This window comes from Pteropus vampyrus, unplaced genomic scaffold (genome assembly GCF_000151845.1).
Source record: "Pteropus vampyrus isolate Shadow unplaced genomic scaffold, Pvam_2.0 Scaffold85, whole genome shotgun sequence".
Taxonomy (NCBI): Eukaryota; Metazoa; Chordata; class Mammalia; order Chiroptera; family Pteropodidae; genus Pteropus; species Pteropus vampyrus.
In genome coordinates this window covers 1,495,159-1,523,038 of record NW_011888866.1, presented here as the reverse complement: position 1 = coordinate 1,523,038, position 27,880 = coordinate 1,495,159, and the positions used below count along the sequence as shown (strand labels likewise).

General features: G+C 34.0%; 1 protein-coding gene and 1 pseudogene across 16 annotated transcripts in view; one reads left to right on the top strand and one right to left on the bottom strand.

The window, feature by feature from the left end:
• HERC1 (HECT and RLD domain containing E3 ubiquitin protein ligase family member 1) overlaps positions 1-27,880 on the bottom strand; it is a 175,427-nt gene that overhangs the window by 120,911 nt on the left and 26,636 nt on the right. For all 16 annotated transcript variants that reach the window (XM_023532512.1, XM_023532511.1, XM_023532510.1 and 13 more), the window contains 9 exons: positions 16,447-17,402; positions 13,814-13,909; positions 7,878-8,072; positions 6,769-7,080; positions 4,713-4,809; positions 3,983-4,126; positions 2,769-2,896; positions 1,093-1,237; positions 821-992 (listed from right to left, as the gene is read on the bottom strand). In XM_023532512.1, coding sequence (XP_023388280.1) covers positions 821-992; positions 1,093-1,237; positions 2,769-2,896; positions 3,983-4,126; positions 4,713-4,809; positions 6,769-7,080; positions 7,878-8,072; positions 13,814-13,909; positions 16,447-17,376 — 2,219 coding nt within the window. In that variant the 5' untranslated portion in view covers positions 17,377-17,402. The remainder of the gene's footprint in view (positions 1-820; positions 993-1,092; positions 1,238-2,768; positions 2,897-3,982; positions 4,127-4,712; positions 4,810-6,768; positions 7,081-7,877; positions 8,073-13,813; positions 13,910-16,446; positions 17,403-27,880) is intronic.
• On the top strand, positions 170-288 carry LOC111742072 (annotated as a pseudogene).

Sequence of the window (27,880 nt, the reverse complement as noted above, 5' to 3'; positions counted from 1 at the left end):
ACGTGCATCTGCAAATACCTGAAACAACCCTTAAATTCCTTAAAATTCGATCTCCTAATATTGGCTAAAAATCACCTACCTGATTATCTAAAAAGATCTGATTACCACTTTAAAGAAAAAGCTAAATTTCTGCAAAAAGTAATTTCTTTATTAAAAGTATGGCCACTGCATCTATGGCCATGCTACCCTGAACAAGTCCGATCCCATCTGATATTGGAAGCTAAGCAGGGTTGGGCCTGGTTAGTACTTGGATGGGAGACCACCTAGAAAGACCAGGCGCTGTAGGCATAAAAAATAAAAAAATAAGAGATTGTAAGCTGACAAGGTCTTTGCAATCTGTGAGGTCAATCTGTGAGGTTGCCTCGCCTAAAACAAACAAAAAAAATAATTAAAAAAATAATAATAAAAGTATGGCCACTGTTTCCCCCCCCCCCAAAAAAAATCTACCAGATAAAGGGCATTGAGGCTAATCAACTATTTGAATCAATAAAGCCTAGTTTTAACTTTATTTAACTTCTTCTTGATATGTAGACATTTAATTTTTAAAATCAGTTACCTGGAGACAGAGAAGGAATTCAAAATGTTTAGAAGACACTTAAGAAAATATCTGAAATACAGGGTATAACTTCGTGTTTATAAAACATACCTAATCTCAACATGCAAATTGAAAGAAACCTAGATGTCATTTCTATGATAGCAAAAAATCAATACTAGAAGTGTTTAGAAGGGCATTTTATGAACAAAGTATGGTTATTTCTGTTTTTACTGATGTTTCTGCTGTTATAAAAGCACAACATTTTTTAAATGTGGGCACTCATACCTGTCCCTAGGAAGAGCAGTCCATGCTAAACTATGTGACGTCCCAGCGGAGATCTGCTGAATAGCTATGCCATCTAAGCCACTCACTTTCTTTGGTTTAGTAATAGGACCTGTGGAATTTCCTTGGCCACACTGCCCCATTGAATTATTGCCCCAGGCATAAACCTCATTATCTAAAACCAAAACACAAAGAAAAGAAAAGCCCAATTTAAATGTATTATTTTTCTGGAAGGTGACAGTTAATACGATTTCTTTAAAAACAGATGACTTTACCGTGAGAAAGAGCCAAACAATGGCTGTCTCCAATAGAAATATCAACTATTCTTGTGGCAGCCAGTTCTTCAATGAGCTTGGGTCTCAAAGCAGTAGCTTCTGAAGAACCACAACCTAGACAAGCACCACAGCCCCAAGCATACACCTGAAACAAACAAATACACTACACATAAGATCCCAAGGTATTAGGAATAAATACCATAAACAGTGTGGTTTGATACTACATAATGACTTTCTGTTAAAAATATTTACTGTTTTGATTATTTTAAAGATTTTCATAGTGATTTATTTTGCTGTTTTTAAACATTCATTGTACAGGCAAAAAGCTGAGCTGAAAAGAAAAATAATTGTTCACAGAAAAAATGGAATAATCTTCTGAGAGATTCTTCCAAAGCCACTAATTGGCTTGCATTATGTTATATTTGCCCAATCTCAGCAGCTTGGAAATACTGTTGCTATCTTAAAAATTCTCCTTTAAATGTTTCTCACTCTAAAGGTGTCAACAAATATTTCTTGGTTTATTAGACCGAGGTGTGATCATATAAAATAAATTATACAAATTATAAAACTTAAGTTTATAATTTAAAAACTACCTCACTTCATTGTTATAAAAAATTTAATTACCACTTACAAAGAAGGCTAAAAAAAGGTTTTATAAAACCATCTTAATACAAAGAACAGGGGGCTGAGGGCAGATTTATTTGGGTCACAAAGGCCAGGTCAGAAAATCTGGTTCCTTCTCAGATATTCTACTTCTTCAAACAGGAGAAAATATTTCATTTCAGTAGACTGCCTTTAAAATGTATTTTTTTGAGAACGACAGGTATTACAAATCAAAACCACAATGAGATATCTATTCACCCCTGTTAGAATGACTATTATCAAGATGACAAGTAATAACAAGAGAGGTTATGGGGAAAAAGGAACCCTCATATACCGCTGGTGGGAATGTAAATTGGTACAGCCACTATGGAAAACAGCATGAAGATTCCTCAAAAAATTAAGAATAGAATTACCATATGATCCAGCAATCTCTCTTCTGGGTATCTACCCCAAAAATTTGAAAGTATTTATCTGTAAAGATATATACACCCCAATGTTCACTACAGCATTATTCATGGTGGCCAAGACAATGGAAACAACCAAAGTGTCCTCTGATAGATGAATGGATAAAGATGTGGTACACATATACAATTGAATATTACTCAGCCATAAGAAAAGATGAAATACTACCATTTGCAACAGCATGAACAGATCTTGAGATTATCATGCTAAGCAAAATAAGTCATGAAGAAAAAGTTGAGAACCATATAATTTTACTTATATATGGGATATAAAACTGAAAGCAACAAAAGAACAAGACAAAAACTCATAGACACAGACAACAGTTTAGTGGTTACCAGAGAAAAGAGGAGGGTGGAAGTAGATAAGGGTCAAACATATTACAGAAAGAGATTTAGGTGGTGAATACATAATGCAATATACATATGACACATTATACTGTATACTTGAAACCTGTTATTATTTTATTAACCAATGTCACCCCAGTAAATTTAATTAAATAAATAAATATAATGTATTTTTTAACTTTAAAATTTAAATGCAATTGTTACTTTTTATCACCTCCTCCTCGGAAACACCCAGATAAGCCTTTTATGCTCATCCCTTAGCCCTACCTGCCCTGTTGAGGTCAAAGCAAGTGAAGACTGGCTCCCAGCACAAACTTTGCGAATGAACATTCCTTGTAAAGCTTCAATAACTTTAGGTTTATACACTCTGTTGGTATCACCATGGCCAAGTTTGCCTAGAAAAACAAACACATTTAAATTAAACTTGTTTTAAAAAATCTCTACTCTTTTTCTAAGTATTTAAGTTGATAAGTAATATTAATCTTTCTATCATTAACCTGACAGATATGGAAAGCTCTAAGTTTCTGACAGCAGAGGATGTTAACAAATTAATGTTTCTGTTTACAGGAAAAAAACAAACAACAACCAATACCCTTCTGAATCTTAATTTTAAGCAATTAAAACCCCTATAAGAGAGATATGGAAAACTATTTTTCTGTCCTTCCTTTAATGGTAATATTTCTAACATAAAATTTGCTGATATAATAAGCAGGGCCTACATTAAAATGTATATGAATATAATTGTTTTTAATTTTTGAAAAGATTTAATAGCCCATGAAATAGAAGACTTAGCCAATCACTAAAGAATAAAAGCAAATGGTCAACACACATAAATTCAACATTACTAAGAATCAAGAAAATACAAATTAAATGCTGCCGTTTTTACTACTGAAATTACTTTTTAAATTATCTTCATTTTAATACCCAGTATTGTCGAGGAATATGGGGAAGGCAGCAGTCTCTCATTGCTGGTAAGAGTGACTAAGTAAGGTAGGCAAAGATTTAGTCATTCACTGTATTGTTTTTAATACTGAAAAAAAGTTGGAAACTGTGTAGATACTCAACAATAAACTAGTTTTATAAGTTGTGCTACAATCACATGAAAATATTTTGAGTCATTTAAAAGAAAAATGAAGAGAGCTATGCTTATTGACATAGAAAGATATTCTTAAAATAGTATTAGATAAAAAACAGCAGGTTATAAAATAATACCTATGGTAAATACAGGACCGCTTTGGTTTTTAAAGACATCTATGTAGAAATATATGTATAAATTGTGTAAATGCACATAGAGTTAGATATCTATGAAAATTTTAACAAAAATTTTACAGCAACCATTTGTAGAAATAGCTCATTTTAGGTTTTTAAATTTCTGCTGTCTGTATTGGGTTTTTCTACAACAGGCATATATAACTGAAAAATAATTTTTAAAATTTCAAGGAAAAAACGTCAAAACTATCAATAAATAATTCTTTACATACCATTGTCTCCTCCTCCAAAAGACCATACAGTTCTCCCATCTTTAGATAAAGCAATAGTATGTGAACTGCCACAAGAAACCTCTCCTACATTGCTAATGTCTTTTACTAAAGTTGGAATGTTACGGCTATTACTGTCACCGTGACCTTGGATAAAACACATAGAACAAAAAAGAAATAATGTTAACTGTTTTTCTTTAGGCCATTATTTCACAGGTAGAATACACATTAAAAGTTAATAACAGAATTGAGGTATTTTTAAGTGCACTTAAATATATGAAAAACAGAATCATTTCTAACATCTCATTATCCAATCTTCTAGGTTGCCCCCAAACTAAGGGACCCAGTCCTTTCAATAAATCATTAGATCATTCTATTTATGCTCCTCTAACAGCGCTTACCTAATGCTATCTAGTATCATGTTCATATAGATTTAATTTTACTATCTACTAGATTACATACTTCAGGATCATGATGGTATCTTTTTTTCTCCCTGAAATCCTTAGTGCCTCCTTATAGTACACACTCTGTAACTACGTGTTAGATTTAATTAAATTTTAAATTTCAGCACCAGAATCTAGGTATTCTCTATATAAACTTATCTTCCTCTGAACTTAAAACTAATGAAATATATGACAGTTTCTGGCCTATTAATTCTAGTTTCAGTCTTTCTTAGTAATCATTATTATTTCTATTTTTCTGTGAGAATAATTTCCATTTTTAAAAATCTTACCTAATCTTCCAAAGTCTCCTTCACCCCATGTGTATAATTCACCATCTTCTGTGACAGCAGCACTATGTCTGTATCCAGCTGACACACAAACAACTACCTGCATTGCACACACAGTGAATTTGATCAACACAAAGATGCTAAAACGTATAATTCATATTTGATCTTACATACAGAGATTTCAGAGATCCTAATAATCATAACTTATCCAGGAATTGCCATGTATAGTTGTAGAGGACGTGCCCAGGACAAGAGTACCTGGCTAAAGGGTCAAGAAAGTGCTGAAATACAGCCTATGTGCCATGTGCTCTATGTTTGCCAAGTCATGTACCCTGGATTCCATCTAGAGGAGAGGACAACTTTTCTTAATTTACTTAAAGGCACTGTGAAGGCTAGTAGCCCCTCACCTCCAAATACATCAATCTAACCACTTTTAAGAATATTATGTCACCAATCAAGTCAAAGAGTTGGGAGGGATTTAAACACTAATGGGAAAAAGAAAAAATTTTTAAATATAATGTTAACATAAAACCTGTAATCTTTGCTAATCAAAAAAAACTCATTGCATCATAGAGATAACACTCAGAAACACACTGACCATAACCAACACAGAAAGATCTAAGCAGAATTTAAGCTTATATTAATTAAACTCCTGACAGTATTTCTTTACCTTCAATTAGCTATAGAGTTGATTAACAGAATCAGGGGAATAAGGGTATATAACGACATAACTTGGGGGCCACTCTATCTTTTCATTGACTACTGAAAAAAGAAACAGAAAAAATGTCTATGATAATAACTCCATGCCTTTTCAATTTCTAGTCTCTTCAACCTCAAAAATTAGAACTCACTTTAGAAAATTCAAAATTTAGATTCAATTAAAAATACTGAGCACTTAATACACTTCTAAATAATATATTAAGAACTACTAAAATTTTTATCTGTAAATTATTAATTTACTTTTTAGGAGATCTTTCCTTCATGACATTCATACAAGTTAATTTTAATTGGCAATGTTTCCATTACAAAATAGAACATTAAAATGATTATAAGAAAGTTAAAAAGAACTGAAATTAAGAAGGTGCTACAAAGACTAGGAAAATACAACTTCAAATATTTGTCTGAAGTTCTATAGAGGCCATATTCAACATCTTAACAAGAATCCCCTGATGCTCTCAAGTGGAATGTACCGCGGCTCATTGCTTTGGGGTTGATGTCTAAGTTAAAATACTGAAAGGTATAATAAAGTAAAATTGAATTGATTAGCCAAGCTTGTCAGACAATCTTCCATGAAGGAAAAGTATCTCACTTGTAATCCTGGTATAAAATTAAAACTTCAAAAGATTTTTATATAAGAAAACTTTCATGGAAGAATGAAATCTTAAAATGGAGGAACCCATACAACCGCATGTAAGTTTAGAAAAATATCTTCACTTCTTTAAAGAAAGGTAAAATAGAAATAAGAAGAGATCTAAATTCATTTTCTAATGGTGCCAATTATTTGTGTGTGACCTTGGGCAAGTTACTTAACCCTCTAAATGCCTCATTTAAGTTTCTGTTAAAATGCCATCTCCTCCAAGAGAACCAACTCTCTGACCTCATTATGTAATACCACAACCTGTCCAAGTTAATATCTATAACAACTCTCAACTTTCTTCTTTATTATTCTTTAACACCATGTTATCTCTTGTTTATTTATTTCTTATTTCTATCCCACAGATTAAAGCTCCATGAGAGCAAGGATCTTGTCTGTTCTGTTCACTGCCCTATGTCTAATGTCTAAAACACAGCCTGGCACTTGAAAGGTGCAAAATGAACATTCGTTGAATGGATTATTTTGCTTCTTTATCTGTGAAATGAGAAAATAATCAATTTAACAAGGTTGCTGTAAGAATTAAAATAATATTTATAAGTGTTTTGTAAACCATAAAGCAGATATACAAAAGAGAAGCTGGGGGAAGGACAACTTCAGAGAGAACAAATCAAAATCTGAAAGATACTGTCAATTATAGCACCAAGTGCATCTAATTATTTTTAAATCCAAAAAGAAAGCACATACCTTTCCCTGCAGAGGGCCCTGAATGAGTTTGGGATATTTCTGTGTTGAACTATTTCCATGACCCAGTTTCCCATAGTCACCATCTCCCCAACTGAAGACTTCTCCTTCTGTTGTAAAAGCTAAAGTGTGACCGTCAGATCCTTTAGAAGATGAAACCTTTTTAATTGACCTGTGAGGCTCGAATGTTAACTTTTTTAAAGTAGACTGATTATTAGAATCTCCAAGGCCCAGTCTCCCATAGCTGCCTTTACCACAAGCTCTGACAGAGCCATCCGTAGAAATGACAAAAGTGCAGTATTGTCCAGCTTCAATCTATAAGCAAACAAAAAGAACTGTAAATATAAAATGCTTCTATGAGAATCAAAGTATAATATTTCAGGCTGGTTTTACCAAAGAAACTCAAAGGAAGTCTTTTAAAGCAGAACAAGGCATAAATCTACACAGGGATTTAAAAGTACATAGAAAAATTAAGAAAACTATTACTGGCCTTTTCATGTTCATTTTATTGTTAAGCTCAAATTAGTATATATTTTATCTTTTCAGGTCATCGGCCTGGTCATGGTTCAAGGAAACAACAAAGTAAAATGTTTTAACCTGCTCCTATAATTGGTGATGAGCAAGAAATAAAATACATATTTTCCAACAAACTCTTTAGGGTTCATTATGGCAAGAACCATATAAAATATATTCTAAACTCATTTTAAGAAATGTTTTAGAGAAAATAATAAAATAAAAAGTTCTAGCTTGGTTAAATGGTAGCTACAAATGTTAAAAAGTGATCGTAATAAGAAAATGCCAAAGGGAAAATTCTAATTTTTAATTGTCTTATTTGCCATTTGTATCGAATATAATGGTAAATATTTTCTCATTCATAATTCTTTTTAAAAATCCAGATCCCAAATTAATTTTTTGAAACTTGCTAACAGTGCTAGGGAAATGGGGAACTAAAAATATTTTTTTCTATTAAAATGAAAACACTGACAGTATGATATAGAAAAAATGTAGATAAGAAACAATCAAGAATCATCACTCATTTAAAAAACACTCAACATTATTTAAAGCAAACCCTGCCATCATCTATCAATTTGTAAGAAATGCAGAGAACTCACAGTCTGAGCATCAGAGAAACTGGGAGCCAGTTTGGGCTGTAATATTTTCTCTTGTGTGCCTTCTACCAACTGATGGCTGCTGTTGCTCCCCCAAACATAAACCTCACAGGTTTCTGAGACAATGGGAGCATCACCAGTCTGAATGCTATCTGGGCTAGCACATGTTCTTGAGTAATCAGAAGCCATTCTGCAAACCTATTAAAATTAAAAACATAAAAGAAATAGTCAAGAGATTTTTAAAATAGACATTTTTATAAATATTCTCTGAAATCACTGTTGACTTCCCTTCTAAAACTCTTAACTGCTCGAATAATCTAACAACACATTCAACCTTAAACATAGATGGCTATACTATAAACTATTGTAGAATAAACCACTAAAAGATACTAAAAAAAGATGGCAAAAACGGAGAGATGGAGACACACGATCAAACCTTTTTCACTAAAAATTTTATTACTTCACAAAACAGCATTATAGAAAAACAAAGCTTAAAAAACCACTGATAATCCCATCACCTTAATACATCACCTTAATACAATAAATGTTATCTTTTTTTAATATATGTCCTTCTAGAATTTTGCATATACATGTTCTTTAACATAGTTATCACGGTGGATGATACAAAAGACATGCAAAATTTCCATGTATCTACCTAATAATCTTCATGATTTAACCTATAATATTCTACCTAATGTAAAAATCACACTTCACTTGACCACTTTCCTCTAATAGGACATTTAGATTTCTACTTATTTGTAATATAAACCATTTTTAAGAATATAGTTGTTACTTTTTTTTATTACTTCCTTAGTAAAAAAAACTCAGAAATGAGACTGCTGTATCCAAAAAAGTGACAACAATCTTGTGATTCTTGAAACATACTATACCAAATTGCTTTCCAAAATGGTGCTACAACATTATATCACCAGCAATATACGAAAGAAGGGCTGTCCTAAAAACAGTAAAGGTCCAGAATAATTCAACATTCACACATATGTACAAATGTGTATATAAAAATCATGGCTTATTTACCATTTGTGTTGAATATAATGGTATAGTCTGCTGCCATTCATGTTCTTTAAAAATCCAGGCTTCTTCCCACCCCCACCAAAAGCATAGGACCCAGAGTGGCCAGTTACCCTAACCAAGGAATAAATCTATATGAGAGTACAAGTCTCACTGAGTCCACACCAATAATAAGTATTGTGCTTTTTATTATTTTGCCAACTTAAGAGGGGAAAAGAGGATGCATTATTTTAACTTCACATATCCTTATTATGAACAGAACTAAAGTTTTTAGAACTAAAGTGCACTAATGTCTGCACACTTATTTATTAGAGCTTAATGGGTTTTTTTATTGACTTGTATGAACTCCATATAATAAAGATATTAACTTTAACTATAACTGTGGTCAATATGTTATCTGCCTTTTAGGTTTTTTGCTGAATCAAATAAAACAATAAAAGGGGAATCTTCAAAAGTCAGTGTATTGGATTACCAGCCTATTAAATGGGAGAGGATCAAGTAATTTTAGTCGAATTCTTTAAATAGTATCCAAAACAATATAATGTTAGACAAATATTTTCCAGTGAACATAAGGACAGTTTTAAGAACATACAAAATACGCATAAGTGAAGGCTACTAGTCCCTAATAAAAGATCTGAAATTTTGCTAGAGACAAATGGAGGACGGTTAGAATTTTTTATCTAAAAACTATTACTGTAATAGGACATAAGGAAAATCAGAACCCTCTGATCCCCTCAAAAAGAGGAGGGAGGCAGGAAAAAAATCTGTTCACAGAGCTTAGAAATATGTGTTTTGAAAGCAACTAGGGAGTGGGTAGGATTTGGGAAAGATGACAAAAGTAAGAGCAATGTAGTTTTCTAAACACTCTGACTCACTATACAGAGCAACTAGAAGGCAAAACTCCAAACCAATGCTTAACATTCAAAATAAAACCGGGCAACGAGGTAGCACCAATAATTCCAATATAAGCAGATGCAGACAAACCACCACCAAACACAAAATCTGCACGGTAATGACATCTGTGCAGGTGAAAGCAATAGTGTCTGACAGACCTCAGAACAGGAAAAACCCAAAACAGCCAATCAGGTATTCACTGGAAAGAAGAGTGAACCAACCTAAGAACAGCAGTTGCAACTGGGAAGATCTCTGCCCTCTCTGAGAGCGGCTAAGTAAGTACAAGGAATCCATCATGAGAAGTTCAAAAGAAACTAGAGTAATCTAAAAGAAGGATTGCTCTTGTGTACTCTTGACATTGGTAAGCCAGATTCCCTTAAAGGACAGAGCGTCTACACTAGGAAGAAACTGCTAGGAATGGAATAAAAATCGAGCAGAATACAGACAACAGAGAGGAAAGACTGAGGGCAAGATAAAAGTTGGGGAGAGAAACACATTAGAAAACCACCATCTTTTTTTAACATTACACAAAAATTGTAGAGGGAGGGAGTCTGTGGAGTTAGAAAAGTTATCCTGAATCTCATCCCATTCTAAAAGTTCAGGAAAACAAATTTTGCATAAAAATAAGCAACAGAAAAGCGTTAAGGTCAAACTCCATCTGAAGTTACTATTAGAAAAAAGAAGGGAAAGAGGCAGAATAACATTCCTACAATAAAAGCATTCCAGGAAGGAAATGCCCGCAAAACAAGTTAAACTAACTTATTTCAAAGCAAGCTAAAGGGATTAAGAAAATGATATAAAATATGACAGAAAAACACAAATCTGAAACAGAAACACTGAAAAATGAGGTAACAGAACTCAAGAATTAAAAATTTAAAAAATTTTCAGAAATGAAGACTAAACTAGGAGAAATCCAATTTAGTAGATACCTCGAAAGCAACAAACAATTTTTTAAAAATTTAAAAATAAAGATATAAAAAGTATTCAAGAAAAACTGACATACTAGTTAGGCAAGTATCCAACATACAGATACTAAGGGTCCTTAAAGAAGAGAATGAAAAGAATAAAAAGAATAAGAATAATACTAAAATTATAATTCAGGAAAACTTTCCTGAAATAAAAAAGATTTGAAACTACATATTGAAATTCTCACATCTCAGAATATCAATCCAGAATAAATAATATCAAGATATATTTTAGTAAAATTACTGATCTTTAAAGAAAACAAGATCCTTCAGGCTTCTCAGCAAAACAAGCATATGACTCATATGAGAAAGAAAATCAGATTATCTTCAGACTTTGGCAGCAAATGTTTATGCAAGAAGAAAATGGATGAACATATTTAAGATGCAGAAGAAAATGTGAGCCAAAAATTTTATATTCTCAAAACTGACTTCAAGTATAAAGAACACAGCAATTATTAACATGAAAAAACTAAGAGAATCTTGTTCCTATGAGCGTTTATTGAAAAATAAAGAATGAGTTTTAGACAATCCCCCCCTTAAAAAAAGGACATCAACACAGAAACTGGGAGTGAACATTAAATATGTAGTTATTTGCAGAACTAAAACTAAATGAGGATTAAAATACAGAGTATATATGCTCTATGTAGATATATACAACTATAAAAAAATGGGAAGAACATATGTAAAGATTATTATCAGTAATCATACAGTGGTAATATTTGTCTTATTTTAGGACTACTGTTTGTGTGTGTATAATATGTGATTAAAACAAATAAGTAATCAGAGGATATTCTAATTCTATCAGCCTTGTATCCTTGAGAATAGCGTTCTTAGTTTAGAAGGAGATATAAATGTAATGTACAAAAGGTTAAGTAAAACTTCTATAGCCCTGAAATTGAAATTATCAGTATCAACTTGAGAATAATTTTAGATTTAAACTTCATGCACGCACACACACACACACACACTCTTAGCTCTGTCCACTATAAAAACCTAAAAACGATATCAACTCAGCAGCAGTGAGCATATTTAGCACCCTGATTGTGGTCCTGAAATACTATTTCCCACTAAAAGAAACCAAGGCTTTTTGTAAAAATAGCTAGTAGGTTCCAGATCTGGGGCAAGAAATGTACAAGATGAGTCTGGAACAATTTGATGTGTCAGAGAGCAAAGAAACTATCAAAGAAACTATCAAAATAACTAAAGAATCACCCTGAAGAGGTGACTACCCTGAAAGACTCTTGGACAAAGATGAAATAATACGAGCTTCACTACAGATAATAATTCAATGGATTGAAAGTCAAATAGGTTTAAATCTATCAGTTCATAATGATATTTTTCAAATGAAATCAATTGGTTAAGTTTAGAAGAGGGCAGGAGTCCAATTCATTAAACTGAAATCTAGTAAATAAAATTTAATGTTAAAAAAAACAGGTGGGGGAAGTCAAGCATTTATTCTACCTTTTCTATGTGAAATGTAGCAGAGTAACTAGTCAATAAAGAAATCATCTCTTTATAAAAACTTTCTAATTAGTAAATGTAAGAGAAATGATAGAATATCACCACTGCAATCAACCACAAGTGAATGAAAAGATCTAGTCATTAAGCATCAAGGGCTGCTAAAACTACGAAAAGAGAGACAATCGTATAGAATCTGCTGGAAGATCACAGCACCATGTATAGTCTTGCCAAAGTGATCAAACCTAAGACTGATCAAGTCTCTGGATCCACCTGCCAATTTGCAGGAAATACACAGAACATATTGAACTAGATTATGAGTAATCGATCAGCAAAATCCACATTGTGGGCAATACTATGGCCTAAAAAACCCAGGTTCCTGAACAAATACATTGAAAAAAGGAAAAAATGGAAGGGAACCTCTAGATTAAGAGATTCAAGATTTGCCTTTTATTTTAATGAGCAAGATTGAACTACAGTGTCTAGGGATGCATACCTGTGTGACACAACTATAAAAAAAATCAAGGAAGTGATTACAGATAGTCCCCAACTTACAATGGCTTAACTTACAGTTTTTGACTTTAAAATGGTGCAAAAGCAATACACTTAATAAACCACATGAGATATTCAACATTTTATTATAAAATAGGCTTGGTGCTTAATTGTAGGCTAATGTAAGTGTTCTAAGCATGTTTAAGGTAGGCTAGGCTAAGCTATGATGTTTGGCAGGGTAAGTACATTAAGTGCATTTCTACTTAAAAATGTTTTAAATTTACAATGACTTTATTGGGATATAACTCCATCGTAAATTGAGAGGCATCTGAATTCGAAAAGTTAGGATAGTGGTTACTAAGGGGAAGAGGAAAAAGGTTATGGCTAGGAAGTAAAAGGGCTTCTAGAGTAGCTACGAAATTTTATTTCTTTACTTGGGTACAGATTAGAAGGATATTTTATTTTCCCCTTCTTTAATCCCCACCCCCCACCCCAACTTCCACCTCTGACCTATGGATATTGCCATTTCCCCTTAAGAACTGGCTCTCTGAAGGCAGGGCATCTCCTCTCACACACTCGCAGCATGCCCATGGGGCCTGCTGTACCCCTGGGGCCTGGCGCACCCAGCATACCCAGGGGGCCTGGCACACCTGTGGCCTGGCACACCCAGGATGACACACCCAGGGTATGGTCTGTGGCTCTACCTGGGGCATAAACCCAGGACCTTCTGCATGTAAAGCAGACGTGCTAACCACTACACGATGGAGCCAACCCTAGAAGAATATTTTTTTAATGATAATTCATTAAACCATACATTTGTTTGTACGTCTTTCCATATCTGTTTTATTTAATAATATTTTTAAAAATAGTTACCTATACATGATATAAAGTTCAAAATAAATAAAAGGGTATACATTGAAAAGTATGCCTCCCCGTCCGTGAAGCCAGAAACTCCAGCTCCACTTTCTAGAGGCAACCACTGATGTCACTTTCTTTTTGCATCCTTTCTAGCGACTGAATGGTTTTTTTAAAGGAATAAATACATGCTATAGCATTTTAACACACGTAATTTTTAAGGAAAAAGCCATGATTATTACATACCTCTTCAAAGAGACACAAAGCTGCTTCATAGAGTGAGCACAAGCCATCAGACGTTCTGGTTGGCTCCCTCCACTGACTCCGATCAGCAGATGAACCCTAGAATTAAAACATTGTGGGATACATTTTTGAAAGAAGTGAGACATATGTATTGAAATCACTTAAATAGACCAAAAAATTTGAGGAACTGTTTATATTATGATCATGTATATTGAGATCAAATCTGAACATCAGGTCATGAAACCAACTTTTACATCTATCTAAGTGTTATAAAAGATATGGCTATAAAGTAGAAGAGTAAATTAAGTGCCAATCTCTCACTGATCACATTAAAAAGCGATTTATTTCTAAGAGTCACAGGGTTTGACCCAGAAACAGTCAAGGAGGCAAAATTTTGTCAATTACACACTCTTTGGGTGGTCAATATCCAGTAAATGGGGTCCCAAGAAATATTCTACTACCCTGGGGTTTCCTTGCCCATCGGTCCCCAAGGTTACAGGCAAGGAGACCATCCAACTTGAGTAATGACCCTAACCAGAACAGAAAGGTTAGTCCTCCTCCTCCCTTGTCCCAGGTATTGGGGAACAGTAAATAAAAGAAGCCAATAAAGGAATGAGATTGCTAATTTAAGTTAATAAATGAAGATTAAAACATTTACATATGTAGGTAGGTAAGTATTTACTATAAAGAATTCTTAAGCTTATAGCATCAATTTAAACAGCCAAATATGCATATGAACCTATTTCCAACATGCTAAAAGACAATGTGGCTAAATAGATACTGAGGAAAGCAATCTAGTTTCCTGGGGTACCCTCTTCCCACTAAGGGATAAGGACTCAGAAGATAAGGTGGAGAAGAGGTCTCTAACTCAGGGTATTTAATATTTTAAAAAGGAAACTACATCATGGGCAAACATATATTCACATAATTAGATTGTGCAATAATTAATGTTTTCTTTGTAACAAAGCAATGCAAAATAAATAGACTGTAAAATGAAGAATTAAATGACTCCTCCAGAAATACTAATATATGACCATTAATAGCAACATTATTTCAGGTCATTAAATGGCATTACATATTTGCAAAGATTGTAAATTTAGAGAACATTACCAGAAAGTATTAAGGATCAGAAAATAAAATTAGAAAAATAGATGTTCAAGTAAGTGGGTTTAAATATTGAATAAGAAAACAGAAAAAAGCCTACTTGCCTCTGATAGCTGTTCCCTCAAACCTCTCTTACTTTGACCATTGCACCTCTAGCACCAGGTTTCCACTTCATGTAAAGATCACAGGGCCCTTCCCAACACTTCGTATCCCAAAGTACTGCATACTTTTCTTGTCTTAATTTTATTTAATATTAAGAAATTCGAATTTCATAGATCTTATCATTTAAAATCTCCAAGTACTAATTTACAGTAATTTGTAAAAAAAAAAAAATGACCCAGTATTTGCCATTAAGATCACAAATGCAAAATGTAAACCAGGTGAAAATTAAATGCCCTGGTTTGAAAATAAATTCAATATAATTGTTTTTATGAAACATTCTTGTCAATCCAAGAGCCCTCAACTTGTTTAAAGGAAAAATGTCTTGAAATATACATACGTATTCATAAGTAGTATTTTCAGTTATTTTAATTAAATTTGTTAATTGATATTTGGTAATAAAAGACACCAAAAAGACTAACAATGTAACCTAACTGAAATAGTTTATAAACATTTCAATCTTTATATGCTAACTTTGTATACTTAATTTGAATTTTTATTTCTAGTTTTCACAAAGGCATTATATTTCAGTCTTAGACTCTCTTGAAATTATCATATACTATATTTTATTATTTATTCTTTAATATGGTACCCAAGGTTACTTTCTCTATGAAAGTAAAGCAATTAATTTCCTCCAGGAACAATACACTCTTTCCACGGATCTTTGCTTATTAGCTCATTACTCCCTTCTATTCAAGTCTCTGCTAAAATATCACAATTCAGAGTCCTTCCCTGAGCACATTAACTAAAACAGCACACTTTACCCTCCCCACTCTCTGCCCCAAGCCTATCATTTTCTATGATAGGCTCTCTTTCCCTCCCTAATTTTAGGACTTCTCACTATGTGAAATCATATATTTATTATCTGGTTCCCTTACTAGGCTGTTAGCTCCATGGGGAAGAAATTGTATTTTTCTCTGCTGTATCCCTAGGGACTAGAATAACACTTGGCATATAGTAAATACTTAATAAAAATTGAGAAGGATGAAATTAGAGATTTTTTTCAAAAGACCTCCACATTCACTAGCCAAGGCCCCATTTTTACATATAAGTTTACCACTACATAGAAAAGTTAGATGAATTTCCCAAGTTCACATAAGAAGCCATAAAACTATAATCCTGATTCCTGATCCAGTGGTCTATCTACACCTGATAGAGTGGATACTGACTTCTGATCCACTATACCAATTAGCCTGTCCTTGAATTACATATTCACATCAACATGTATAAAAATTTCTTCAGAGTATAAAATATTTAACTAACCCAACAATCACCAGTAAAACTCTCAAATCATTCACTATTAACACAAATTTATTAAGAGCTGAGTTGACTTTTCCCAAAATTGTTAGATAATAGAGATTTGTAATACATACCAAAGAACGCCTCATCTGCATTAATATCATCATAAAGCAGTCAAAGCTGATCATTCCTTCCTGGCTTGATAGTAATTTGCTTTTCTCCATGGAATTTACAACTGCTGAAGCCCCCAAAGCCATTTCTATCCATTCAAGAAGATATCGCAAAGAACCTCGCTGAGCTGCTAAACCAAGCAGCAACTCAGAAGCTAATCTACGACCTAAAGTGTCTGCCCCAGAATTGGGAATAGTTACTCCTTTAAGAAATGTTGTTACTTGTGATAAGCAGTCCAAGCCCATAGGAGGAATCTTGCTTTCATTTGCTAAAGATAATGGTGGCAAAGAGCTCACAACTTCAATTGCAGTATGAATAACATCGTTGCAAAGACTGAGACCGGGTCCCGACACAGGCATCATCCAACTTTGTCTTAGAAGTGCAAATAATAAACTTAGACCAGTTCGAACGCCCATTTCTATAAGTGCATCAGTGCTTGACCGGGGTCGTTCGCTAACAGAATGGACATCTGCTGAACCAGAGCTGCTCTCTGGAGAATGCTGTTGCTGTTTCACTTTGCCTTTGTCGTGGTATTTATTAGAAAGTGCATAAAAAACACGCTGGAGTACAAGCAGTCGTTTTCGAAGTGCCCCAGCAAATGGGGAATCTGAACATACCATCTTCGCTAGTGCTAGCTGGCTGCTAAGAAGGGCATCCAAATAGTGGTCCTGTTCATCACTTGAAAGAGACTCACGTTCAAAGTCTGGCAACTGTGGTCCTTTGAGGCACAAAACTTGTTGGGGCAAAGGTACTACTTCCTTATTGCTGACCAGTTTAGAATATAGAACAGCAACTCCCTCTCTTGTAGCAATAGATTCACTGTCCTCTGTAATCCAGGAGCTGTTGAGGTGTTCAAGCCACTTCAGTTTCACTGGCGGAACCATAGTTGCCATGTTGATTTACTCTTTAGCCATTAGTTCTATCAAGAGAGAAGAAAAAAAAGTCAAAAACTTATATAGGTGATTCATAAAATGTTTCTAAACTTCCACCTTACATTACAATTAGTGATTTCAAACTGTTAAAACACAAAATCTGGTCTTTAGTTAACAGTAATGTACCATGGTTATGTAAGATGTTAATTTTACAGGGAAATGGATGAAGGGCATATGGGAACTCTGTACTATCTTTGCAACTTTTGTGTAAATTTAAAAGTCTCCCAAAATAAAAAGTTTATTTTAAAAATTAGCGATTTGTATACCCTTTTCTCTTCAGGTTCTAGTTCCACTCTCAGTACAACAGTGGGTTCTAAATGCTGACAAATCCCAAATTTCTATTTCCAACCCGCACCTCCTTCCTGAACTCCAAACTCATATATCTAATACACACACACACACACACACACACACACACACACACACACACACACACAAACTGCCCACTTGACTGCTCCATATAGATAGGTATCTAATACGCATCTCAAAGTCAATATATTCAAAAGTGAATTCCTAACCTAATCCAACACTATCACCACCCACTCCCAAACCTGTTCTTCCTGTAGATTTTCACATTTCAATAAATGGCAACTCTATCATTCTAGTTCTTTTGACCAAAAACCTGAAGAGTCATCATTGATTCCTCCCTCTCTTATATTCCAAATTCAATTAGTCAGCTCTACTTTCAAAAAGTATCAAGAAGCCAAATAATTCTCACCCCCACCATTGCTAAAACTCTGGTCCAAGCCATCAGCTCTTGGATCACTGAAGAAGACTTCTTACTGGTCTCCCTGGACGTATTAAGGAACCACAACGACTCCAAAAGGGCAGAAATGATTTTGTATATTGTGTTTACTGCTGTATTCCAGCCCATAGTAAGTGCTTGGTAAGTATTCATTGAAAAAAAATGTACTTAAAAAAAGTACTTAAAAGTCCTCTAGGATATTCACAAACATATATCTCACAAAGGACCAGCATCCAAGATACATTAGGAACTCCTACAATTCAATAATAAAAAGGACAATGTAATTTTTAAATGAAACTTCACGAGATATATGAATGATCAATAAGCACAAGAAAAGTAGTCAACATCATTATTACCCAGAAAAATACAAATGAAAAACATAAAGATATATACTATTACACATTCAAAAGTACAGCTAAAATAAATGGCTAACGACACCAAAAGTAAGCAAAGATGTAGAATGAGAACTCTTATAAATCTCTGTGTAAAAAGAAACAATCACTTTAGAAAGATGTCCAGTAGTTTCTTACAAAATTAAACATAAATCTACTCAATGAACCAAAATTCCTCTCCTAGGGATTTACGCAAACTAAAACATATGTCCATAAAAAGGCTTAAATCAATGTAGTGGTTGCCCCTAGAAGGTGAGGGCATAAATAGACTGGGAAGGGACATGAAGGAACTTCTTGAGGTGATGGTAACACTGGATTAAAAGACGTATGCATTTGTCAAAACTTAGTGAATATACCCTTAAGATTTTTAAATTTCATTGTATGTAAATTTTACTTCAATAAACACTGAACCCCAGTTGATACGCATACTGAAGTATATTTAGGGGTAAGTATACTGATGTTTGTAATTTATTTTGAAATGCATCAAAAAGTAAAATGCATTGATATCTGTGTGTGTAAAGATATAGATAGATATGTGATAAAACAAGTATAGTAAAATATTAATGGTAGAATCTCAGTGGTGAGTATATTTCTGTTCATTTTAAAATCTTTTCAACTTTGCTGTATGTTTGAAAAATTTCTTCATAAAATATTGAGGGAGAGGTTAGGACTAAGTCCTACCTTTTAAGCTAGTCCCCAGAATGGCAGTCATAACAGCTGGTAGTAGAGAAAGATCCTGAAACACTGAATGGCATTTTATTTTCATGATATAGATAGATCTTCAAGAAAGAACTCCACTGTTAGAGAAACCAGACTAATTAAAAGGAGTTTCCTGTTTCTCAATATGCCCTGTTAAGTTCTAAATATAAATTTGATGACACTTCCCTTCTCAAGCTTGATTACTATGCTTAATTTATCTTTATTAGATATTTGGAAAGTTTGTATTTGAGAAAGGGAAAAACACAAGCCTTCTCCCCCTTCATTAAGTAGTTCTTAAATATTGTGCAGAAGATATAAAAGTACCTTATTTATCTCCATCCCTGAAAGCCATAGATAATTCTGCTTTGTTTTTTTTAATTTTGCTAGTTCGATAGCTATAAAGGGACATGTTGTTGCTCTAACTTGAATTTCCTTGATTACTAATAAATCTGAACATCTTATGTTTATTGATTATTTGGATATACTCTACTAAAAAATACTTATTCATGTCTTTCTAATCATGTATTTTTCTACTGGGTTATCATTCTTGTCAATTTATAAAAAGTTTTTATACTTTATCATTGTCCTCAACATTGCAAATATTTCTTCTATCCTCTGCATACACACACATCTTTTCTTTTATAGCTTCTGCTTTCTATTCTCGGTTAAAAGAGCATCCCTCCACCTTCACACTCAGATTACAGATCATACAGGTATCCACCTAGATTTTCTTACACATGAGTCTTTAATGTACCTGGAATTTTAGTAACTCCTACATGGTATAAAACTGGATTCCAATTTTATTTCCAGGTGGATGGCTAGTTGTGCCATCAACAATTATTAAGTAATCCAAGACTTCCAAGACAGCTGAGGACAATGGCAGTTGCATAACTACCTCCCCAAATTTATTTCTAAACGATAAGAAGAAAAAGAAATTCTACATAAAACTACCCCTGCAGCATAATTTGAAGACACATATTGACAAAATTAAAAATAAACTGTGAATAAAAAGAGAAAAATCACCACTCTCACCTCCATCCAGGCACAAGGCTTTGTGGCAAGCAAAAGCAGACTAAAAAAAAACTGCAGAAAAGACAGAAGAGAAAGGGTAGTGAAGGGGCCTAAAGGTTATTTGGAATGACTGTCAGAAAGATTAAATCCACAATAAATCTGAAAATACTGGAAAAGTGTCCAGGCAGAACAGACTACAAGGAAGAGATTTCAAAGTATGTTTAATTTAAAGGGACGGGTATGACTTAAAGGAACACATATAATTTTAAAAGACAGGGGTGATTAAAGGAGCATTTTTTGAAATGTGTAGAGAAGGAAAAAAAAAAGACAAAAAGGAAGAGAGAAGTATCCTTTAGCAACTGGTGGTGAAGGGTAAAAGAAAAAGAGGTGAGAAATGTTCAGGGTTCTGCGAGATAAAAGAACCATAAAATTGGACACTTACAAAGCTCTTAAAACAACAACAAAGAAAACACCCTAAAGTACTTGGACTTTGCTATAGTGACATAAGAGGGTGCCATTAAATCAGGAATATTATAGAACACTCAATACCATAAAAATGAACAAGAGAAAAGTCCATACAGAGCAACTGCAGAAAATCATATAAGTGTGGGTTTATTTCTGGGCTCTCTAGTCTGTTCCACTGATCTATGTGTCTGTTTTTATTCCAGTACTATGCTGTTTTGATTACTGTAGTCTTGTAATACCATTTGATATAAGGTAGTGCGGTATCTCCAACTTTGTTCTTCTTTCTCAATGTTGCTTTGGCTACTTGAGGTCTTTTGTGGTTCCATATAAATTTTAGGATTATTTGCTCCAGTTCTGTGAAATTGCCTTTGGTATTTTGATACCAAAGGGATTGCACTGAATCTGTAGATTGCTTTGGGTAGTATAGACATTTTAACAATGTTAATTCTTCCAATCCATAAGCAAGGGATATACTAGGTATTTTATTCTTTTTGATGCAGTGGAAATGGGATTGTTTTCTTAATTTCTCTAATAGTTTATTAGTGTATAAAAACAGATTTTCAAATATTATTATTTAATATATTTGCTACTTAACTGAATTCACTTATTAGTTCTAATAAGTTTTTGGTGAATTCTTTAGGGTTCTCTATGTACAGCATTGTGCATCTGCAAATAATGACAGTTTTACTTCTTCCTTTCCAATTTAAATGCCTTTTATTTCCTTTTGTCTGATTGCTGTGGCTAGGACTTCCAATACAATGTTGAATAAAAGCAGTGACAAGTGGATATCCTTGTCTTGTTCCTGATCTTAAAGAAAAACTTTCAGCTTTTCACCTTTGAGTACGATGTTAGCTATGAGTTTGTCATATATGGCCTTAATTATATTGAGGTATATTCTGTTTATCCCCACATTGCTGAGAGTTTTTATCATAAATAAATGTTGGGTTTTGACAAATGCTTTTTCTCCATCTATTGATACGATCACATTATTTTTATCGTTCATTTTGTTTATGTGGTGTATCATGTTAATTGATTTGTGGATATTGAACCAGCCTTGCATCCTAGGAATAAATCCCACTCGATCATGATGTATGATTTTTTTAATGTAATGCTGAATTTGGTTTGCTAATATTTTGTTGAGGATTTTTGAATTTATGTTCATTAGAGATATTGGCCTAAAATTTTCTTTTTTTGTAATGTCTTTGGTTTTGCTATCAGGGTAATGCTGGCCTTGTAAAATGAGTTTCGGAGCATTCTCTCCTTTTCAATATTTTTGGAATAGTTTGAGAAGGATAGGTATTAATTCTTTGTGGAATGTTTGGTAAAATTCACCTATGAAGCCATTTGGTCCAGGAATTCACCTATGAAGCCATTTGGTCCAAGCCATTTTGTTTGTCAGGAATTTTTTGACGACTGATTTGATTTGGTTAGTAGTTATCAGTCTGTTCTGGTTTTGTTTCTTCCTGATTCAACCCTGGAAGATTGAATGTTTCTGGGAATTTATCAATTTCTTCCAAGTTGTCCAATCTATTGGCATATAATTGTTGTAGTATTTCCTTAAAATCCTTTGTATTTTGTGGTGTCAGCTGTCATTTTTCCCTTTTTATTTCTGATTTTATTTATTTGGGCCCTCTCTTTTTATCTTGATGAGACTGGCTAAAGGTTTGTCAATTTTGTTTACCTTTTCAAGGAACCAGCTCTTGGTTCCATTGATCTTTTCTACTGTCTTTTTGGACTCTTTCATTTATTTCCACTCTAATCTTTATTATTTCCTTCCATCTACTCTCCTTGAACTTGGTTGTTCTTTTTCTAGTTCCTTTATATGTAAGGTTATTTGTTTGAGGTTTTTCCTGTTTCTTGAGGCAGTCTTGTATTGCTATAAATTTCCCTCTAACACTGCTTTTGTAGTCTTAAAAAAAAAAAAATCTGATACATGCTATAACATGGATGAATCTTGAGAGCATTATGCTAAGTGAAATATTATGCTAAGTGAAATAAGCCAGTCACAAAAAGACAAATATTGCATGACTCCACTCATATGAGGTACTTAGTGTACAGTAGTTCCCTCTTATCTACAGTTTCTATTTCCAAGGTTTCAGTTACTGGCAGTCAACTGAAGTCCAAAAATATTAAATGAAAAATTCCAAAAAGAAACAATTCATAAGTCTTAAATTACGTGCTGTTCTGAGTAGCATGATGAAATCTCACAATGTCCCACCCTGGATGTGAATCATCTCTTTGTCTAAGGTATGCACACTGTAACTGCTACCTGCCCATTAATCACTAAATAGCCCTACGGTCAGAAAGTCAATAGCTAGGTCACAATGCCTACATTCATATCACTTCATCTCATTGTACAGGCACCGTATTATCTCATATCATCACAAGATGAAGAGTTGAGTATAGTACAACAAGATATTTTGAGAGATACCCCCATTCACACAACTTTTATTACAGTACATTGTTGTAATTATTCTATTGTATTATTAGTTATTGTTAATCTCTTATTGTGCCTAATTTATAAGTTAAATGTTATCATAGGTATGTATGCATAGGAAAAAACATAGTATACATAGGGTTCAGTACTATCCACAGTTTCAGGCATCCATTGGGGGTCTTGGAACATTTCTCCCACAGACTAGGGGAAACTATTGTAGTCAAAATCAGAGACAGAAAGTAAAATGATGGTTGCCAGGGGCTTATGGTAGGGGGAGATGGGGAGTTGATATTTTGATGGAATAGTTTCACCTTTACAAGATAAAAAGAATTATGGAGATGGACTAAGGTAATGGTTACACAACATTATGAAAGTATTTAATATCATTAGACTCTACGTACAAAAATGGTTTTAAGATGGTAAATTTAATGTTATAGGTATTTTATCACAATAAAAAGTTTTTTTGAAAAAAAAAAAAAGGCATATTGCATAAGGAGAAGAAAAAAAAGAAGATACTGTGAAACCAAGGCCAGATCTATGGCTCAGAAAGGTGAAAAGTTGCTTCACATAACAAAGAGAACAAAGAAACTGCTCACCCTTGGTCTGGGAGTCCACATTAAAAGTAAAGAAGCAAGCTTTGCAAGTAATACGAAGAAGGAGGAGGAGGTGTGACCACTCTCAGCTTAGAAAACCTGAATGTATCAAAGAGAACTAGTAATGCAATACTGTAGTCAATAAAGTTTGTTAGGCTGAACAAAACGCATCAAAGAAAAACATTAAGAATGCCCTTACCTTTTCCCATACCACCAGCTATGTAATCCATGCTACTCCATGTCTGGTCTGTTTCTTCTATTATAGGCAAGATTTACCCTTTTCCATCTTAGAATTTTCACATACCCCAGCACGCATACTTTTGCATATGTGTATCACTCCCTAAATAACTCTCAAATTTATCCATACACCTCTATGTTCACTCGCTCATGTTACAATCATCTCTCATCTCGACCACCAAAATAATCTACTAAATGACTATCTGCATCCTCCTTTGCTTCCCAGGCCAGAGAAGTGTTTTAAAAAACAAACCTGCTTGTGTCCCTCCTTTGCTTCAAAATCCTCTGAACTATGAGATCTTATTTACTTCAAAATAATAGAAGAGGCAAGGAAAGTGGATGGGAGCATGTGGTATGATGGGAAATAGATATTTGCTCTTTGTCTAGTTTAGTCACATAGCATCTTAAACTCTTGGAATCACTGGATTAGTAAGAATAGCTTTTGTATGCTAACGAAATAAATGGTGGCTAGGGGACCCTAGATAGCTTCAAGATGGGGGCAAGTAGTCTCTAATCAAGACTAAGCCATGATTAGAGAGTTGAAATTTTCAGCCCTAGAACCCTCATCTCCAAGGTAGGGGGTGGAATAGGGGATGAAAATTTACCTAAATCACCAATGGCCAATGATTTGACCAATGCTGAAGTAATAAAACCTCAATAAAAACCCCGAAATGACACGGTTTGTAGAGCTTCCAGAATGCCCAAGGAGGACATGGAAGCTCTTTACACCATCCTTCCACCACCCTACCCCAATTCCTACAAATATCTTGTCCTATGCATTTCTCCATGTGGCTGTTCCTGGGTTGTAGCCTTTATAATAAATCGGTAAATACAAGTAAAGTGTTTCCCTGAGTTTGTGAGCCATTTTAGCAAATTATCAAACATGATGAGGAGGTACTGGGAACACCCAATTTATAGCCAGTTAGTTGGTCCGAAGTATAGGTGGCAACCTGGGACTTGCAATTGGCATCTGAAGTGGGGCCAATTCTGTGGGAATGAGCCCTTAAACTGAGGGATCTGTGCTAATTTCCAGTAGTTAGTGTCAAAACTGAGCTAAATTGGAAGACACCCAGTTAATTTCTGGAGAGTTGAAAAATTGGCTGGTGTGAGGGAAAACTCATACATTTGGTGTCAGAAGTGTTGTTGAGTGAAAACAGTACAAAGGGTATAAATGAAATAAAAATGCTCATGAGTTGATAACTGTTGAAACTAAATGTTGGGAAATAATCTCTCTCCCTCTCTCCCTGCATATGTGTGTATAAAATTTTTCTATAATAAAAGTTAATAAAGCATATTTAAAAGGGAGAAAACTTAAACTTTTTTCAGAAGCTTTTTGATAGTTTTACTCTAAAAAACAAAATCTCTCTTATGGCTGAGAAGGCCATGAACTAATCTCCCCTCTCCCCCTCTTCCCCGCCCCCCACCTTACTCTTCTCCCTTCTATAGCTACACCTGAGATGTTCAATTCCCAGAAGGTACCATGCTCCTTTCTACTGCAGGACCTTTGCACATGTAGTTCCCTCTATTTAGAGCCTGCCTTCTCCATCCTACCCTCTTTCACCCTATTAATGTCCAATCACAAGATTTCAGTTTAAACAACCCAGTACCAGGGACATATTAGGTACTCAATAGTTACTAGCTGAAATAAATGTCACTTCCTCATGGAAGCTATCCCTGACAGTACCCATAGGAGACCAGGTCCCTCTTAAAATGCTCACCCAGTACCCAGTACTTTATCTTCACAGCATTCTGCACAGTTTGCAATTATGTATTATTTGTGATTATTTGTTCAGTGCCTTCACAAACTAGTCTAGAAGGTCCATGACGGCAAAGACAGTTTCAAATTTGTTTATATCCCCAAGTGCCTAACAAAGGTAAAGCACATAGAAGGACCTCAATAAATATTTGCTGAATTGAATTGAACGACCTGGATCTATGTAGTTCATTATTTACACAGAATCTAATTTAAACTTAGAACTGATGTAATAAAAGCACTTTATTTTTTGTTTTTTATTTTTTTTAATGAAAGTACTTTAAAAGAACTGATTCGAAGTATGGCAGTATCATAGTCGACAGACCCCATGGATTCTGTCTTCGGTCCATTTCTATCTCCTCCTTTCATTGTACATACATTTTTGGGAGTTATTCCAGCTACTTCCAAGGCTTTCACCTACTTCTCATATGCTAGATTTCAGTCCAAATTTCTCTCTCCTGGACTCTAGCCCTGAATATCCACTGCTAACATGATATACGCACACACACGTCCCAAAGGAATGTTAATTTCAACATGTTTAAAACTGAACTTGTCATTCACTATCACCCCTCCGTCACACCCACACCTACACTCAAATAAATTAATGGATTTAGAGCTTCATAAAAGAAAGAGGTCAATGAGGTTACTTCTCAAGGGCATTTCTAGAATTGGAGGAGGGACAACCCATTTATAAAGTTCTGCAACTGAAACTTAAGTACACACCGTGATCCAGCTCTCTCCACCCCTGACTCTAAGGACTTCCCTTTTAGAGGGTTTCATTAGGCTGACTCACTGACTTTTACTCATTAAACCACACAAATTATCAATGTTTAGTGACACAAAATTAAATAGCTGATAAAAAGAAAACAGGTTTTTTGTTATTATCCCTATTTAGAAAGTGAGTACACTTAGAAAAGGAAAGACATGTTGAATATGCTGGCAAGTTGTTTTGTTACATCAATAATGAGAACTAGTCAAAAAAAAAAAAAAAGAAGCAGACATGCTTATTCAGCAGGTAAAGAACTATAGACAAAATTAAATCAAACTAATGGGTTTTGCTTGTATTCAAGAACCACCAATTCACAATCCTGATGAACCAGCTAAATACTGGCAAAGAAAAAAAAACTGCCGTTGTTTTGTTTTGTTTTGAATTTACAGTAATGGTTAATACCACTAAAGGCCAACTGTTCTTTTTCCACTCATGGCCCAATGCACAAATCCAAATTTAATTGCATACATAAAAAACCAATTGCATACATAAAAAACCAAATTCACCAATAAAAAGAGGGGTTGTAAAAATTATCAAAGCACTGGAAAATAAACCAAATAGCACTACCACTATCTTTCTAAAGCTGAAATAAATAAGGGAAGCTGAAAGATTTGAGTACAGGGGTAGGCTTAATAGTTACTACGAGTGAATTTATAACATTCTGAAGCTTTCTAACATTCTCTAAGTGAACAGAACAATAACAGCAGTTAACCCTCTGAGCACTTTCTATGTGGCAGGCAATGTCTAATGCTTTACATGTATTATCTTAATAAATCTCAGAGCAACTCTAAAAACTAGGTGCTCTTATTATTCCCCTTTGCCTGGAGAAAAACAAAAAACAAAAACAAAAAAGCAGAGGCGAGAGAGACTAAATAGTTTAACCCAAAGTCACACTGCCAGTAACTGATTTAGTAAGGATTCAAATCAAAGCATTCTGACATCCAACCCCTTATTTATCTATTTATCTATCTATCTATCTATCTATCTATCTATTTATTTATTTATTTTTATGGTGACATTGGTTAACAAAATCCAGTAAGTTTCAGTTATATATCTATCTATCTATCTATCTATCTATCTATCTATTTATTTATTTTTATGGTGACATTGGTTAACAAAATCCAGTAAGTTTCAGTTATATATTTTAACAGTAAGGCATATATATATATTTACACTGTGTGTTCACCTCCCATAGTTAGATTTCTTTCTGTCACCACATATTTGACCCCTAATACCCCATCTCTCTCTCCCCTCCCCCTTTCTCCCTATCCTCTGGTAACCACTAGTCTCCTGTCAATGTCCATGAGTCTCTGTCCTGTTCATTTGTTGCTTTTAGGTTAATATCTTACATATAAGTGATATTA